General features: G+C 41.3%; 1 protein-coding gene across 5 annotated transcripts in view; it reads right to left on the minus strand.

Annotated features, from left to right (window-relative positions):
* Positions 1–158: 158 nt before the first annotated feature.
* The window catches only part of Gnb1 (G protein subunit beta 1), a 61,060-nt gene continuing 42,619 nt past the window's right edge, over positions 159–18,599 (minus strand). For 2 of the 5 annotated variants that reach the window (XM_028757811.1, XM_028757810.1), the window contains 7 exons: positions 15,563–15,626; positions 13,206–13,368; positions 6,789–6,855; positions 4,793–4,994; positions 3,026–3,242; positions 830–945; positions 159–666 (listed from right to left, as the gene is read on the minus strand). In XM_028757811.1, coding sequence (XP_028613644.1) covers positions 839–945; positions 3,026–3,242; positions 4,793–4,994; positions 6,789–6,855; positions 13,206–13,368; positions 15,563–15,626 — 820 coding nt within the window. In that variant the 3' untranslated portion in view covers positions 159–666; positions 830–838. The remainder of the gene's footprint in view (positions 667–829; positions 946–3,025; positions 3,243–4,792; positions 4,995–6,788; positions 6,856–13,205; positions 13,369–15,562; positions 15,627–18,599) is intronic. The other 3 variants (XM_028757814.1, XM_028757813.1, XM_028757812.1) reach the window with 3 other exon arrangements.

The following is an 18,599-nucleotide window of genomic DNA, read 5'->3' on the forward strand; positions in this document are numbered from 1 at the left end:
AAAAAAAAAAAAAAAAAAAAAAAAGAAGAAGAAGAAGAAGAAGCAAGCCAGGGACAAAATGCATTCAGTGACAAGTCAGAGACGGCTAAGGGCTCTGGTTCTCTTAGCTACTGAACACAAAGGAATATGTTTAAGAAAAAAAGTGAATGCTTCCAAAGTCTTGCTACAAATGACTTATATTTAGAAACAATTCCACATAAACAAAGTCTTCAACTTGTTTTTCATGAATGCCACAGAGCAGGATCACTGATTTAAATGCAAATGAACTAGTAAGAAGACGTGTCTGTCTCACAATCACACTCAGGGTTACCTTCTGGTTAACATTTTTATTGTAGTATTTCCTTTTAAAATTTGACCAAGACATAACAAAACCAAACCAAAACAACATCAACAACAACAAAAAAAACCAAACCAAACCAAAACAAAGACAATGGCCCCGGAAAAAATGCACAATTTGTTTTAGTTTACAGCACAGAGATCCTTCTCTTAATGGGAGTTGTGCTCTTGGTTTCAGCAATAAGTGAAGGAAAAAAGATCTTGCCCTTTTGAAGTTCTGAGGGGAGGTGTGGGTGTCCACGTTAGTATGGTTGGATAGGATATGCTATCGCTGTAACGCTTCAAGGTTGGAATGGTCTTCCAGTCGACATGGCATCCATCCATCTGCTGCTGTGAACAGAGCCTGGAGTCAGTGCACAAGAAAAGAATCTGAGCTCTTCCCACCGCTCTCTGCATTACAGATAAGGGCCATCACTTCAGATCAAGGTATCTTTGTAAATCTACAACCCATGTAGGAAAATATCACGTCCTGAGAATGGGGCTGCTCCATTACCTACTGGCCTTAATTCCAGATCTTGAGGAAGCTGTCCCAGGACCCTGTTGCCACAGCCATGCCATCATCAGTCACCCCCAAGCAGCTGACTCGGTTGTCGTGTCCAGCTAAGACACCTGTGAACAAGAAGAGCATAACCACGAACACACGTGAGGCTGTGACAAGAGCAGATGGCTCATCTTGATGGACAACACTCCAAGACTTTAGTACAGCAAGTGCCTAAGAGGGCAAGGGAAGGTCACTAGGAAGGGAGAGGTTTTTGTCCAAGTGAAAGTTATCCTTAGGGTACAGTTAATTCTGTTAAGGGAGCAACCAATCCTAACACGTTCTTCTCTGACGAGAACATGGACATAGGCTCAAGAGGACAAGGTGACATGCACAAGTACGCACATGTACACAAATTCTTGTACACTAACAAAAGCAGCTTAAAAATCAAAGAAAACTGGGTAGTGGTGGCACATGCCTTTAATCCCAGCACTCGGGAAGGAGAGGCAGACAGATCTGTGTAATCCAAACCAAGGTTACAGAGAAACCTTGTCTCGAAAACCCAAATGAACAAACAAATAAATAACAAGTAAACATCAATCTATGTCTCAGGATCTGAGCTTGATTTCCAGCACCTGTATGGTATCTCACAACTATCTCTAACTCCAGGTCCAGGGGACTCCGGACTCCAACACTCTCTTCCAGCCTCTGCAGGTACATAGACATACATTCAGGCAAAACACTCATACTCATAAAATAAATAAATCCACACCATCTGCGAGACAGGATTTCTCTGTGTAGCTCTGACTGTCCTGGAACTCACTCTGTAAACCAGGCTGGCCTTAAACTCAAGAGATCTGCCTTGGCCGGGCGGTGGTGGTGCACGCCTTTAATCCCAGCACTTGGGAGGCAGAGGCAGGCGGATTTCTGAGTTGGAGGCCAGCCTGGTCTACAGAGTGAGCTCTAGGACAGCCAGGGCTACACAGAGAAACCCTGTCTCGAAAAACCAAACCAAAAAAAAAAAAAAAAAAAAAGAGCTGCCTGCTTCTGTCTCCCCAAGTGCTGGGATTTAAAGTATACTACACCACTGTCCAGCAAGAATAAATAAATCTTTAAAAGACAAAAACAAAACAAAAAACCTGACCAGCTAACCTCCAAGCAACTGACCACAGGAATACACAGAGCCTACAGTTGAGATCATGGAGCTATCGTCACATGGCACACCACCTGCCATGACACCCACCCATTCTCTCACAGAAGGGTTTGAAACTTAAGAAACAACTTCTAGTTCCTGTACTGATGTACCAACTAAGCACAAGGGCTAAAAGGTTCTCTGCAGTTCAGTGTCAACTTCCTAGGCTACAATGTCAAAGAAGAAATGTTTATTTTTATTTTCGATACAGGGTCTATGTAGCCCTGGTTATCCTAGAGCTCACAGAGATCTGCATGCTTCTGCTTCTGAGATCTGGGATTAAATGAGTCACCAAAAATGTCTTCAATTCAGCAGTCTGGCAGGGTATCAGAAGCCAGAGTGGGACCCACAAGACTCATAGTCATAATCCCCTCTTCCATCCTCCAAAGCAGATTTGTTGAATGTAATAACGCTCTTCAACTTGAAACTTAAGGCTAGCTTGAGTTCAAAGAGAGACTCTTGAGACAAAAATGTTCTAATCTTTTGTCCAGCTTGTATTTAATTAACCCAGTTGATTCTGATATATTAAATATCAAAGCTGTATAGACAGGCCGAGAAATCTTAAGATGTAGCTGGTCATGATAGAATGTCAGGAGGCAAATGACTACAGAGGATGAGTCAGGAAGATTGAAAATTGATGGTACTCACCAGTAATTCTAGTATTTAGAAGGCTGAATCAGAAGACTGTTTTAAATTCAAGGACATCTGGTCTATAGAGTGTTCCAGGCTAACCACGGATACCCACAGGAAAAGGGGAACCTTGAGCACTGAGCTCAGTGGTATCTGGCATACTGTCCTCTCCCACACTGCCCTCACAGGAGAGCTTGGGTACTTCCTGGAGGACTAGAGCTCATATTCTGTGGCCTTTCACAGAATATGTGACAGGTCACCTCTGCTGAGCTAAGACATTACTAAGCTGATGGCACAAAATGTACACATTTCAGCTCATCTGAGCCTCATTTTACCACATAGAAGCAAGCTGATGTCCAAGAACACAGAAAGGCCTTATGGCCACTGACCTGCTCTGTCAGCTTTGAGTGCATCCCAGACATTACAGTTGAAGTCATCATACCCAGCGAGGAGGAGGCGGCCACTCTTGGAGAAGGAAACAGATGTGATACCACAGATAATGTTGTCATGGGAGTAGGTCATGAGCTCCTGGTCTGCACGGAGGTCAAACAGCCTGCATGTAGCATCATCTGAGCCAGTGGCAAAGGCATTGCCATTGGGAAAGAACTAGAAAGAAAAGACAAATCAAGACATATGTAAGTACTGAGGCCCCTGGACACAGTCCAGCTGATTCTGCACTCGCCTGGCATGTGTAAGGCCCATGGTTCAGGCATAAGCACAGGAGGAGTAAGAAAGTGTAGTGATCTGTCTATAATCAAGCATGGAATGGGGTATACAGTCATCAGGAATACAGTGAATTCAAAGTCAAGCTGAACTATATATCAAGGTCTAGGCCACATACTGACAAAACAGTAAATGCTCAGTAAGACACGATGGTAATGCAGTGGCATGGCTGCCATGGAAAGGAAAACAGGATGAGGTTCCAGCACAAAGAAGGGGTGGCATCCTGGAGTGAATGGGTCATGTACTAGGGGGATACTGACAGCAGTACCCATGGACTGCCACTGTCAGCAAGGCAGACTTCAGCACAGAAAAGCAACGAGACTGAGGCACTGCTGAAGGGCCTTTATTCCCTGGACACTAGCTGTCAGGAGGGACTTGTGGAGGACGGAACAAATCCCTGCTCTAGCCACCAGACTCATCCCTTCAGGAGGTGCTACATCATGAAAGCAGGTTCTAAATTTGCTATTCCCTTGGCTGGCAGGATATTCAGTCTGTAAATTACTGGTCACTTTAAGGAAAGGAACAGTTGAGCTGGCATACATCAATGTAGCCTCATCAATGTATGAAATATATGCACCGCACAGGGTTCAGGTGCTTCTAAAAGATTCTGTGACTCTGGTTGTATTTGCAACGAAAAGGACCAACTAGGTTTGGTAGCAAAGGTCCGACTGTAATTTTAGTGCTGGGAAAGATTTGCAGTTCCAGGTAAGCCTGGGCTACACTACTAGACCTTTTCTCAGAATGAACACAAAGAAAAAAAGAACACAAAACAATTTAAAAACAATCTTTGAAATGTTCTTTTTTTAAAGGTACTAGAGCTAAACACCAGAAGTTAAGAGCATTTACTCACTCTAGATCAGATGGCTCCTAATGGCCTACTTAACTCTAAGCTTCAGGGCATCAAACACCCTTGTCTGGACTCTGTGAGCACCTGAACTGACACACACCACAACATACCCACATATAGACATACAGACAGGCAGACACAAACATAAATGAGAATGGTCCCCATAGGCTCTTATGTTTGAACACTTGATTCCTAGTTCATGAAGCTGTTTGGAAGGTATTAAGAAGTATGGCATGTAGGATGTGTGATGTTTCAAAGGACATGCCATTCCAAGTTTGCACTCTCTGCCCTCTGATTATTTATATCACAGGATGAAGCTCTCAGCTACTTCTCTAGCACCATGCTTGCCTGCTTGCAGCCAGGCTCCTCACAACGATGCCCATGGATTCACCCTCTGAAACTGTAAGCCTCAATTAAATGCTTTCTCTTTAAGTTGCCTTGATCATGGTGTTTTAGTTACAGCAACAGAAAAGCAACTAATATGCTATTTCTCCAGCCCCTAAAAAAACAAATCTTTAACAACAACAACAACAACAACAACAACAACAAAAGGTTAAGATCTAAAGTAGACACAATTTAAACTCACACATATGGCATTGATGTCAGACTCGTGTCCTGTAAAGGTCTGCCGGCACATCCCTTCTCGGACATCCCAGAGCTTGGCTGAAGCATCACAAGCACCAGAGACAAAGAGTCTGGTGTCAGGAGCAAGAGACAGGCTCATGACATCTCCAGTGTGTCCAGTAAACGTGGTTGTCTGCTGGCCGGTCTCGATGTCCCACAGGGCACTGGAGCAGGAATAAGTGACAAGTAGGTATCAGAGTCACACATGGGACCAATCACCTAATACAACATCCTCTATACAACATCCTCTATACCCAGGATCACAGATGACCTCTGTGCCACTGTGAAGACACATTTACTTCTGTAATGAGATTTTGTTTAGGAAAAGCAAATTAAGAAAATAAACAACTATATGGATGAACATATGGGCCTGCTGTTTCCAAGTTAACTCACACTACAGCAAAGGAGCCACTGTCCTTTCAAAGCAGAATATGTGAGATCATATCACACAAGATAATCATAGGCAGTTTGTGGGACAGCAGAGTGCTAAGGCCTGAAAGAAAGGAGCCTTTTTCACCTGTGTAATTCCCTCCATGCCTTTGTTTCCCACCTTCCTAGATACCAGAGAGGGAATGTTAGGTAAATAACTGGCTCAGAGCAACCCTGATGCTCCAGCTCCTCTTCCATGAGGACCATAAACCAAAGACGATCTTCATGGATGTACAGGGTCTCCCAAGGGCCTCTGCTTGACAGTGGCTAAAAGCCACAGTACCAACAGCACTACATAAAGCAGGAGCTAGCTATGAAAATGACAGCCACAGGCTACTTCCTGTTACAACCTGCAGAAGCAACAGCATGGTAAACTGCCTATTCTTGTCAAGCCTGTCACCAGCCAGCCTGTCAGACTCAGCCAACACCAATCCAACCAACCAAGTTCACCACAATGAATGCTGGCTATCTTTGCTAGGCATGAGGAAGGAAGAAAGCATGGAGCACAAAAGTTTCACACACTCCATCTAAGAAAATAATCAGTACATGAAATTTGTAATGATTAATCTTCACTGTTCATCCGACTACATTTAAAATCAACTAAAGTCCAAGCAGTCAGGCACATCTGTGAAGGGCTGTTTCGGATCATTTCAAGTGGGAAGACCTACCCTCAATCTGGGCCACACCTTCTGGTGGAAGCTCATGTAAAAGGAAGCTTTTGCTTTTTCCTTGCTTGCTTTCACTCTCATTGGCAAGCTCATCTATCTTACTGTAAAGACCTTCCTTTACTGCTTTAAAACCAACTCCATGTTTCCATTGTAGACACAAGACCAGCTAAGATACACAGTTTTATGAACTATACAATTACTAAATTTACCATTTCCATCAGAAGTCCATTGTTGGATAAATTTACTGTATAAATCTGGTTTAAAATACTCTGGTCTGTATAAATTAACTTTAAAATACTGCTACTGACCTCCCAGGAATGCCTCCAATGACCAGAAGAACCCACAAGGGCAGCTTAAGTCTAAAATTATTCTCTTAAAATAACTACCTGGTCATTTCATTATTAAACAAAAGGGAAATTTTACTTGAATGTAGCTCCATCTACTAGTAGACAAACATTCTAAAATAAACAAACCTGATAGAGCTGCTGTTTGAAAGCTATATTCATTCTCACAATATGCTGAATTGACTTCACAGTGAAAGAAAACCCACAGGGCTAAAACCACCACATACATAAGTAAAAATAAAGAAAAACAGGTACCTGATATACAACTATAGCCTAACTATTTACATTTTTAGTTCTCTGTTCATAATCAGAGTTTACATATCTACAGATGGTGCAATGAGTTACTCATTGATACTTTCTGTTTTGTAATCACCAGGCTATGATCAAATTTGAAACTATCTTAACTACTGACAATAAGTATTTATCTTGCAATGAATGGAAAGTAAACCTACTAACCAGTGTTAACAAGAACAGTAGATAGATCTCAAGCCCACTCTCTGCCTTGTCAGGTACTTACCATGTGGTGTCTCCAGAACTGGTAACTATCTGATTGTCATCCAGGAACCGGCAACAGGACAGATAACCTGGAAAAGATCAGATCCAAATGATGAACCAAGTCTACAAAGTCTCAATCCTAGGATCTTCTCACTGTGAAAACTATGGTAATAAGAATACCCAGAAATTCTGTCACAGGATGGGTCAAACTATATAGCTAGGTAGACTCAATGGGATAATGCTTCAGACAGACTCACACCTGCACAGCACACAGCAGTGAACTATGCCTAGAGAACACCTTACTCTTCCACCTGCCTCTCTGTCTTAAGGTAAGGTTTCCCTTTCCTTTTGGCCTCATTTACTTACTGAATGGGGCAGCTGGACACAAAGGAGCTCAGAACCATTGAGAAGAGAGACAGTAATGGAACCAAGAGAGAAAAGATTACAAGCCAACTAGAGGAACAGGAAAAGATGACAGAACAGCAAGCACACTGAAAATGTCCAGTGGGAAGGCTCCAAAAATACGGGTGAATGGTGAATGGGCTTGCTTTCTCAAGGGCTGCAATATGGAGTATGCACGGAAAAGCTATGTTCTAGCTGACACCCACTGGAAAGATTTCTTAGAAGCTGTGGGTGAAACAGGACAGTGAGAATGTCTCAAAATATAATAAAAATTGTGAGAGAGAAGAAAACAAGTGACTGAAAAGTGAAACAGGCTGATATCTGAAAGTCACCTAGTTTTGCTAGAGAGGAGGAGTAAAATCACAAGCAAAGGGACAAATAATAAATGGGTCCATAAGATTACACAACACAAGGCAGGACACTGAGAACTTCCCAAATATGCATGGCTTTGGTACACAGGTACTTGCCACAACTGCCTGAGTGGTTAGCCCTGAAAATGGCGCTTCAGTCTGTGACTGTGACAAGCCAGTGGGAGTGGGACACCAAGAATATAGTAACAGAAACAAGGAATTAATTGACCAATTCTGCATTTCAGAGCATAGTTTGTAGGCAGAGAGAATCCTTCTATATTCAATGTCACCAGTACTCCTCAGAGGGAAGGGAGAAAAAGAACCAACAACCAAACCAAACAAAGCTAAAACAAAATAAAAACAACCCACTGTGTTCATAAATATGTAAAATATCTAATTATTCATTAAATGAAAAAAATTATACACAGGAAATGTTCCAGCTACTCACACTACCAGGTCACAATACTGAATGGCAATGTCACGCACGCTACATCAGAAGGGTAAATCATGGCCCTCTGGACCAGAACCACCCAGCAAAGTCTCAAAACGGCAGCTCCGAGTCCAGCCTTCCACTCTTTTTTTCATCAATCCCTAGGGACTAGCACTGAGATCAATCTGTGTCTAAGTTCCAGTCTGCTTGAATAGTATCTAGGTAATAGACACATTTTCATATATATCTGCATGCATCTATGTGCATGCTTATTTGTTTGTTTTTTTATGACAGTGTTTCTCTTTATAAGCCTGGCTGTTCTGGAACTCAGTGTGTACAAGAAGCTGGCCCATGCTTCTGACTCCTGAATGCTAAACTAAATAAAGGAGTATGCCACCACACCAGGCTAATTATTTTATATATATAACATAAATCATAAATATTAATACAAATAGTAATAATGAACACTCTTTCAGTTATTGTGAACCCACTGGATCCAATTCTAGGGTTTCCTTACAGGGTTCCTTATCCTGTAAGATAGCCTATAAATTCTATGAAGTTTTGAGCCTGGAGGGCATACTCTTACATAGGAAACTCTTACCTAGGAGCAATAGGACATAGAATCGACTACCAAAAGCCTGTTCCTCAATTGACTTCAATGGTCCTATCTTAACACAGCTGAATGATCGACTGGAACATCCCTGAGAAGTGCTAAAGCAGCCTCCAGGAAGTCCTAACTTACATAGCCAGGTACTTTAACAGTGAACAGCAAAAACACACAGGCAGTGAGCATAACCACAGACAGCTCAAGTGACAGGTAAGAGTTTTACTGCTGTGTGTATGTTTCCTAACCTGATTAAACTGTACAGACATTTAAAAGAAACATAAAGAAACCAAAGTTGCTGTGAGAATTATATTGCCAAGGCTGCAATTCAAACTTAAGTGCACTAAGAAATGGCAAACTAGCCAGGCAGTGGTGGCGCATGCCTTTAACCCCAGCACTTGGGAGGCAGAGGGAGGCAGATTTCTGAGTTCGAGGCCAGCCTGGTCTACAGAGTGAGTTCCAGGACAGCCAGGGCTACACAGAGGAAACCCTGTCTCGAAAAACAAAACAAAACAAAACAAAACAAAAACAAACAAAAAAACACACAGAAACTCTGAATCTGAAGAGACCATCTGATATGACCACTCTTCCACTCCTCATCAGCACAGTTTGTATCCTTGCATCTATTTTCAGGTGAGCTTTTCTCTAATGTTGGTCATTGCTAGGCTAATAGGAAGGAAAGCTGTTGTTTATTGACCACAAAGTCAACTGAATTTACTTGAACAGAAACAAAAAACGCAAGGAAGTGGAAATTGAAGTAGCTCACCGCCGAAGCCATTAGAAACTAGGACATAGCGCAAATCTTACTGATTTAGCAAAAGACAAATTTTAACGGGTTCCAAATGCTAAACACAAGAATATAAAGAAAGTCACACGTCTAGGAATATTATCATCAAACTGCTAAAACCAAAGATAACACCTTTAATATATTTTGGTTTAAACACTGAAGAAGATGGCTCAGTGGTTAAGAACAGTGGCTACTTTTCTAGAGGACTCAGGTTCAATTCATTGCACTGACATGATGGGTCATAGCTATCTTAACTCCAATTCCAGGAGAAACGCAGTTCCCTCGTTCTGGCTTCGTTGGCAACAGCCATGCATGTGGTGCACCAACGTTTGTGCAGGGAAAATACTCATAGACATTAAGGTGACATCAACTCAAAATTCTGTATGTCCAGCAAAAATATCCTTCAGGAATAAAGGTCAGAGGCCAGCAATACGGGATCAGACGTTGTCTGAGTGCATTGAGACTATACATCACTTCAAACACAATGCTGAATCCAGGCATGGTGGTGTACATTTGTAATTACAGCACTGAGGAGGCAGAGGGAAAAGAATGCTGAGGCTGGATCAAGCTATAAACAGAGTAACACAAAAGAAGGCAGAAAGAAAGAAACAGGAGGAAAAGCAAGCAGAGGGAGAGAGAACCACCCTAAGTACAGAACCAACTCCAACCACATCCAGAACAACACTTAGGATTTTTCTATTGTACATCAATAAAAAGCAGTATTTAGTGCAAATGAGCTTCAATTTTTTTTTTTTTCAAGACAGGGTTTCTCTGTGTAGCCCTGGCTGTCCTGGAACTCATTCTGTAGACCAGGCTAGCCTTAAACTCTCGAACTCAGAAATCCGCCTGCCTCTGCCTCCCAAGTGCTGGGATTAAACGCGTGCACCACCACTGCCTGGCCACTTTTTTATTTTTAAAAACAGCCTTTCATGTAGTTTAGGCGGTTTCAAATCTACTACATAGTAAATGATGACCTTCAACTTCCAGCTTCCATCTAAACGCTTGAATTATAGGACTATACCACCAGACCTGGTTTTATGCTGGGCTGAAGATTGAACCTAGTGCTTCATTCATGGTAAGTATGTACTCTATATTTCCAGCTCCTCACGGAGCTATATTACCAGCTCCTAAAGGCAGAGACTTTAGGAAAATTAAAGCAAGACTTAACTCTATGCTGTGTATAAGAGACAATTTATTACAAAAACAATCAACAAGAAAAAAATGTAACTCAGACAGGAGCATGAGGCTGAGCTGGCTGAAAACCCCAGATGAAGTAGATTCACAGTAAGTAGAGTATTATATGAGAGGGTGTACTAAGTCAGGATAAAACAACAACTATTCAGGAAGATATAGCAACAATAAATGTACATGCAGCACCTCAAATATACAAATGTAGATTCTGGTATGCCAAAATCTTTTTTTTTCAGATGGAAATACAGACAAACACAATGCCCAACAGCTAGAAAATACAGCTTGCTTCCATATTCTCATAGCATGACATCTTGGTAGACCAACAGCTCAAATTTAGAATTAGCTAAAAACTAGTAAGTTAAATATTTCTCTAGGGCTGGGCAGTGGTGGCGCACACCTTTAATCCCAGCACTTGGGAGGCAGAGGCAGTCGGATTTCTGAGTTGGGGGCCAGCCTGGTCTACAGAGTGAGTTCCAGGACAGCCAGGACTACACAGAGAAACCCTGTTTATGAATGTTCTGCCTGTGTGGTAGATTGAATGAAAATGGCCCCCACAGGCCCATAGGGAGTGGTACTATTAGGAACACCTCCTTGTTGAAGCAAGTATGGCTTTGTTGGAGGAAGTGGGTCAATGTGGGTGGATTTTAATGTTTCAGATGCTCAAGCCAGGTCCAGTGTCACTCTCTTCTGCTGTCTGTGAATCCAAATATAGAACTCAGCTACCTCTCCAGCATCTGTCTGGATGCTGCATGCCTCCTCCCATGACAATAATGAACTAAACCTCTGAGCTGTAACTAGCTGCAATTAAACGTTTTCCTTTCTAAGAGTTGCTGTGGTCATGGTGTCACATCACATCAATAAAACCTTGACCAGGATAGCCTTTATGTCTGTATACCACGTGCATGTCTGGTGCTCACAGAGGCCAGAAGAAGGTATGAGATTCCCTGGGACTAGAATTACATATAGATGGCTGTAAGTAAGGCACGTGTAGGTGCTGGGAACTGAATCCAGGCCCTCTGCAAGTGCTTTTAACCATCTCTCCAACTCTTACTTTTAATTCTCTGTGTATGTGGTGTTATGCCTATCCAGAGGCTAACAGACTCTAGTGTCTGTTAGCCTCTGGACAGGCATAACACCACATACACAGAGATTCCTACTTTATCACTGTCTGCTGTATTCCTTTGAGATTGGGCCTCTCACTAAACTAGACTGGGAGTCAGTCTACAATGATGAAGTTATAAACAGACTTATGGCCCATGCCTGGCCTTTAATATGTGAGCACTGTGATTTGAGCTGAGGTCCTTATGATTATGCAGTAAGTATCCTTAGTTACGGAACCTTCTCCTCAAACAGTTTTCTATTGTATATTTAAAGATGATATACCATGCTTCTTTTTTTGAGACAGGGTTTCATATAGCCCAGACTGCCCTCAAATTCACTGTGAACTCTTGATTCTCCTGCCTCCACTTCATGAGTGATGGGATTACAAAAATATATCATTATGTCCAGTTTAATGGTGCGGGAATAGACCTAGGACTTTGTGTGTGCTAGACAAATACTCTACCAACAAATCTACATTCCCAGCCGTCAGAACAGTAATCTAAATACTACTGATCGAAATGTACAGGAAGCCATGCCTGTATGGATTTTGCCACTTTTAAGTTCTTATATTTGAGAAAGAAGAGATCTAAAATTGGTGGCTTATGCTTCCAGCTAAAGACAGAATATTAAGAAGTAAGCATTCCTGAAGTAAGTAGTAATGAACATTGGCAACGTGGCATAAGAAACACAAAGGACGCACTCCCACCTGACCCTAAGGGTTAAAACACAAAACTGCCATGTTCTCCATGACAATTATGAACAACCTTTTGCTTGCACGTGATGATAATTCTGAGTGTTTTATCAGTAACTTATTGAGGGACAGGATTTTTTGAGAACAAAAGATAATAGCCATAGATAGAAAATACTATGATGGGACTTTCCTCTTTGGAAATGCAATGTGTCCTAAATGATATACGAATTCCCAACAAAACAATATGCACCCAGCATTTGAATACATTCAAAAGATGTGAATGGACCATAGACTCTCTTTTGCCTCCTCTAAAAGAGCACACTGGTCAGTGAGCACAAACAGATATGGTTGTGCTATGAACACATGCTTAGACTAGGAGAATTCCTGTGTTAAGGTTTGAGGATAGAAGGCAATTTAAAAACAGGACTGAAACAGCAATGTATTGATAAACAAGAATGGTGGCTGTTAACTGCTAAAGAGAATAAATTAGCTGGGAATTAAAAAACTGGCCCAAAAAGCCGGGCGGTGGTGGTGCACGCCTTTAATCCCAGCACTTGGGAAGCAGAGGCAGGCGGATTTCTGAGTTCGAGGCCAGCCTGGTCTGCAGAGTGAGTTCCAGGACAGCCAGGGCTACACAGAAAAACCCTGTCTCGAAAAACCAAAAAAAAAAAAAAAAAAAAAAAAAAAAAAAAAAACTGGCCCAAAAAAAGCAGTTTACAGGTCTCTGAAAGGTGAAGGCATATTAGTCCTGGTTTGACTTCACTTTCAGAAAATTTCTGGCCATTACCTTAACTTTACTTGAACCAATAATCAACAAATCAAAAGAGCAGTATACACCCCAGTAAGCAGCTTACACTATTGGAGTGTGAGATGAGATGTGTACCTGTGTGTCCTGCCAGTTCACGGCTCACGCGCACATTCCCTTCACGAGTTTTCAGATTGTAAATGGAGCAGATGTTATCCAGGCCACCACAGGCCACATAATTCCCAGAAGGAGCATATGCACAGGTCATGACCCAAGAGGAGCGCAGAGGGATGGCATGAACCTAAATAACAAGAACAGACAGGCAACACTATTAAGTTCAAGAAAATATGACTACAGCCAGGTGTGTGGTACATGTTGTAGTCCCAGGACTCAGGAGAGAAAGGGAGGTAGAACTCTGAATTTGAGGCCAGCCAGAGCTACATAGTAAGACTGTCTCAAAAGAACAAAAAATTAATTAACTAGTAAACAGGTGTGATGGCACACGTCACTGAGTCTAACAATTGGAAAGCTAAGAGCGAAAGAACAAGAGGGTTTTTTGTTTTGTCTATCTTTTTTGGTTCTGAGACTTGAACTCAAGAGTCTTGTCCACTAGGCTGCATATCGCCAGCACAGATGACAAGCTTGAGGACATTTTGAGCTATAATGAGAAACTATCTCAAAGAAAACAAATTATATTTATATTTTAATGATTTAAAGAGTTATGTTAATATGACTTACAAGATTTATTTTTCCTTTAATTTAGCATGGCTATGAGATTTAAAAAAAAAAAAAGAAGAAGAAGAAGAAGAAGAAAAAACCAAAAACACACAAAAAATTCCAGGCATGGTGATTCATGCTAATCTCAGCAATAAAGAAACTGAGGCAGAAAAGTAACTGTAATAAAAGTCAGCCTAGGAGACAGCAACTGAATCATATTCATTTTCTTTCTGACACACATATGCAATAACTGTACATTGTAACATAATCTTGCTGTTTAGACAGAGTAGTTAAAACTTCTGTAATCTTTTACATGTATCTATTATTTTGAGGGAAAATACAACTGTCTTAATTTTTTTTTACCTTACCTGATGACAGCATTAAAATTTGTTTTGAGGTTTTATTTAACTTTTTATGTTATCTGTAGGAACATTTGATTAAATATTAGCACATGAGTACACCCTTGAACTGGACATACAGATGATTGTGAACCACCATGTAGGTGCTGGGAATAAAACTGAGACCTTCTGCAAAAATCAGGCAGTGACTCAACAATCTCTCCAGCCCTGCACCTTTTTGTTTGTTTCTATAGACAGGGTTTCTTTCTTGGTGTCACAGCTCTGGCTGTCCTGGAACTCACTTTATAGAACAGGCTGGCCCTAACTCACAGAAATCAACCTGCCTCTGCCTCCCAACTTCTGAGATTAAAGGCGTGTGTCACCACACCTGGCTCCCCATATTTTTTTAAGTGTTATGTGTGTGTTTGTGCACACACATATGTCAGAGAAGGTGCACACGGAGGCCTGAGGTTAACACTGGGAACCTTCCTTAACCACTCCCCACCTTACTTTTTGAGACAGTCTCTCAATTCTATTAAGAGCTCATCTATATGACTAGTCTAGCTAGCCAGATTGCTTTGAGAATTCCTTGTCTCTGTTTTCCAAATGCTAGAATTATGGACTGCCCACCACACCCACTCAGAATTTAAGTGGATTCTATTTTTCTGTTGATACTATTTTTTTGAGGCAAGCTCACATGTAGTTCAGGCTGGTGTCAACTTTATTATGTGTATAAGAATGATCTTTAATGCTTGAGGCTCCTGCTTTCATTTCTCAGATGATAGATTATGAGCATGTACCACCATACCCGGTGTAATTTATTTCACTATAAGAGAAGTAAAAATATCATTCCGAGATTTGTACCTATCAGGCAAACATTCTACCTAGTACCTCTGTCTTCTCTTTTTTCCTCCCATCCCATATCTTGTTATGGTAGGTTTGACCTTCTGGGCTTATTCGAGCCTCCTGCCTTTGCCTCCTGAGTGACTAGAATCATACTTTTACCAATATGCTGGGTTACACTGTTTTTTATCTTTTGTGGTTTTGGGAATCAAATCCAGGGAATTATATCCAGCATCCAGCATAACAGTACTCTCTCACTGAGCTACATTCCCAATCCTCGACTATACTTTAAAGTATAGTGCATTTTAGATTATCTCTTGCTAAAACAAAAAAAACTACTAACTAAACGGAATCTACATTTCAGTATTCTAGAAATAAATTAGGAAAGTTCCCAGCCAAAACTAAGACTGGAGTGTAGCTCTTGCACAAGGACAAGGAAGCACTCAGCTCCTATCTATAAGCCAAGACAAGAACCACAGCACAATTGTGTCCCAAGCTCAAGGGGCCAGCAACATGAGCTCTTTCATCACCCTCAGAAGTCATCCTTACTCCATGAACAGACTGTTACTGTTCCAAGGAAGAACCTTGATTGCCCACCTTGTTTGTGGTATAGCTGTCCCAGATGATGAGTTTCCCATCCTGAGAGGCGCTGACAAGGAGCCTGGAGAAAAGATAAAAAAAGCACACGAAAAAATCTTGGTGAGGTCCAACTAGAGTAGAGCTTTAAAGCTACATTTGCTTAAAATGAAATACACTTAATAATAAGAAAAAGAGGATCTCAATGCTAGATCAATGGAACACCACAATTAGTGTCAGATAACAGTTTAGCCCTGGGGACACCTGGATGACCAGACTACCCAGCCCTTCCCGTATCACTTGAGAGAAGGTACTGACCTGACCTGCTTCTGACAGGCTTCTTTTTATTCCAAGTTAAATTAGATACACAGAGCCATGAGAAGCATCAAATATTTAGGACACAGTTTTGTTCAATCCGACACCAAGAAAGCGTGAATATTATGGGAAAAGCTTGAAACACTCCCCACTCGGGAACCATTTTAATCCATTTTAAACACCCTGCCCTGTTTTTATTTATATGGGTGGGGGTGGCACACAGAAGCTAGAGTCATCTAAGGAAGACGGAACCTCAGCTGAGAAAATACCTCCATCCTATTGGCATAAAGCTAAGCCTATGGGGTATTTCCTTGGTTAACAATTGATATGAGCAGGGCCAGCTTACTGTGGGCAGTGTCATCTTTGGACAGGTAGTCCTGGACAGCATCAGAAAGCAGGCTAAGTAAGCCCTAAAGAGAAAGCTAGTAAGCAGTATTCCTCTGCGGTCTTTGCTGATTTCCTTTCATGACAGATTACAATTATAAGTGAAAATAAAATATTCAAGTTGCTCTTGCTCAGAGTTTAATGACACCAGTAGAAATCAAACTGGAACATATCCATGAGCTTGAATGGTAGTGTATGTTGTAACCCATGAATGGGGTAAGTGGAGAAACCAATACTTGGTGTGGGGGGCGGGGGGGAAGAGGAGTGTTAAGAGTTCAAGGCCAGACTTGACTATTTAACAAGTTTGAGGCCCAAACTCTATCCATCAAAAATCAGTAGAAAACAAACACACACTAACAAACTTCCCAGATGAAGATAAATTAGAATACCTGTCTTGATAAAACTAAGGAGTCTCCATCTATATGGTAGTGAGATGACAAATGACATCAGAATTGCACATGGTTGGGCAAAAGAGGTCACCAACTATAGTGAATTATGAATTGTTCATGACTGTCCTAGTTCAGGCAGCTGTGCTAAGTCTGGAATCTGTAGTTCTCTGTATTTGTAGAACCAAGGCAGGATATACTGTAAAAGGCAATCATGACTAACAGGCAAAGGAATCTAAGTTATCTGGGAAGTAACTGAGTGATTCTGAGAAACACAGCTACTCAGACACAGGGTCCTACACAATGTGCTCTTGTTTAAGGAACAAGGGTGAGAGGCTCTTCCAGGTCCACCATGAGATAGTGACATACAGGTTTTAACTTCAAATTGTAATCAAAATATATACAGTCTAGACATTTCAGCCACAAGTATATTTGGATTTCTAGACATGATCAAAGACTTGAGGTAACAGTCAACAACGTCATTCTGAGCCCTGTCACTTTTAATCAAATCATGCATGTTGCCTTTTGAGACAGGATCCCTCTATTATGTAGTTCTGACTGTCCTGGAAGTTACTATGTAGACCAGGATGACCTCAAATCCACAGAGGTCTGCTTGTTTCTGCCTCCAAAGTGCTTACACTAAAGCTCTGTTACATCATACCCTGTCACACCATGTTCTGAAATATAAATTTCCTTTATAAAGAATAACATATATGTGATAAGAAACAAAATCCCTTTCCATCCCTTGTCACAAAACAAAACAAAACAAAACAAAACAAAACAAAACAAAAAAACCAAAAAACACAGAACTGGGCACAGGCACCCAGTTGCTTTTCAGCTACAACGTTTATTTCTTTTCCAGTTCTAGAGATTGAATTAAGAGTCTCCTTACCAATGAATTGCACCTCAGTCCTTTTTTTTTCTTTAAGAGGTTCTAGGGACTGAACTCTGGAGCCTTGAGAATACAAGGGAACTCAACTACTAAGCTGTATCTCCAACTCCTCAGATGATTCTTTTACTTCTTTTGGAGATAGGGTACTGTGTAGCCAAGGCTGACAGTTTGTCAAAATCTTTCCAGCTCTCCATCTATGGTGGTTAAAGTTCACTCTTCTATGTTCAGTCATCATACCTAAGGTACTTTCAACCATCTCCACAGGATAGTATAAGGCCTCTCTGTTGCTCTATTTTTGTCTGGTCTTTTTGAAACTCTGAGAAAGGGTATTAAAAGACATCTTTAGTAACTCATCCTCTGATTTAAGGAGTCACCTTCAGAGAGCTTAATAATTGCTAACTCAGTGAGGAATTAAGACAATGCTAAGCTGTGAGCTGATCCTCCAGAAGGTGAAAGAAGACACGCCTTCTAATCTCAGGTCATGTAACTTAGAGGAACCAACACAGTTCATTGTGCTGTCTGAAGCTTTTCCTGATCTGTTCTCCAACAGAGACAGAAACTGAGAACTAGCCAAATAGCTGTCTAGAACAAAAAGAAGCATTAACAGCCCAAATTCACATAGTCTTCATTTTATTCAGAGGACCCAGCCAAAGAGACTACTTCATCAGGCTTTGGAGAGAGGAGATTAAAAACCCCACAGAAAAGCATTACTGGAATATCATTACAAGTTAAATTTTAGGGTTAGAGAGAAGGCTCAGGTAAAAGTGCCTATCAAGCAAGCCCTTCCATTAAATTGGATCCCCAGAGCCAGGTGTGGTGGCTCACGCAACACTTTAATCCCAGACTCAGGAGGCAGAGGCATTAGGATCTCTGAGTTTGAGGCCAGCCCTATCTAATATCTACATAGTTCCTGAACAGCCTTGGCTGCACAGAGAAACCCTGTCCCGAAAAAAACACCCCCTCAAAAACAAACAAACAAAGAAATATAAAATAACTGGTCCCAGGAATCCACATAGAAGTAGAAGAAAAGAACTGATTCCTAGGTTGTACTCTCTGACCGCCACATGCCTAACCCCCTGCC

This window comes from Grammomys surdaster, unplaced genomic scaffold (genome assembly GCF_004785775.1).
Source record: "Grammomys surdaster isolate TR1022 unplaced genomic scaffold, NIH_TR_1.0 126185, whole genome shotgun sequence".
Taxonomy (NCBI): Eukaryota; Metazoa; Chordata; class Mammalia; order Rodentia; family Muridae; genus Grammomys; species Grammomys surdaster.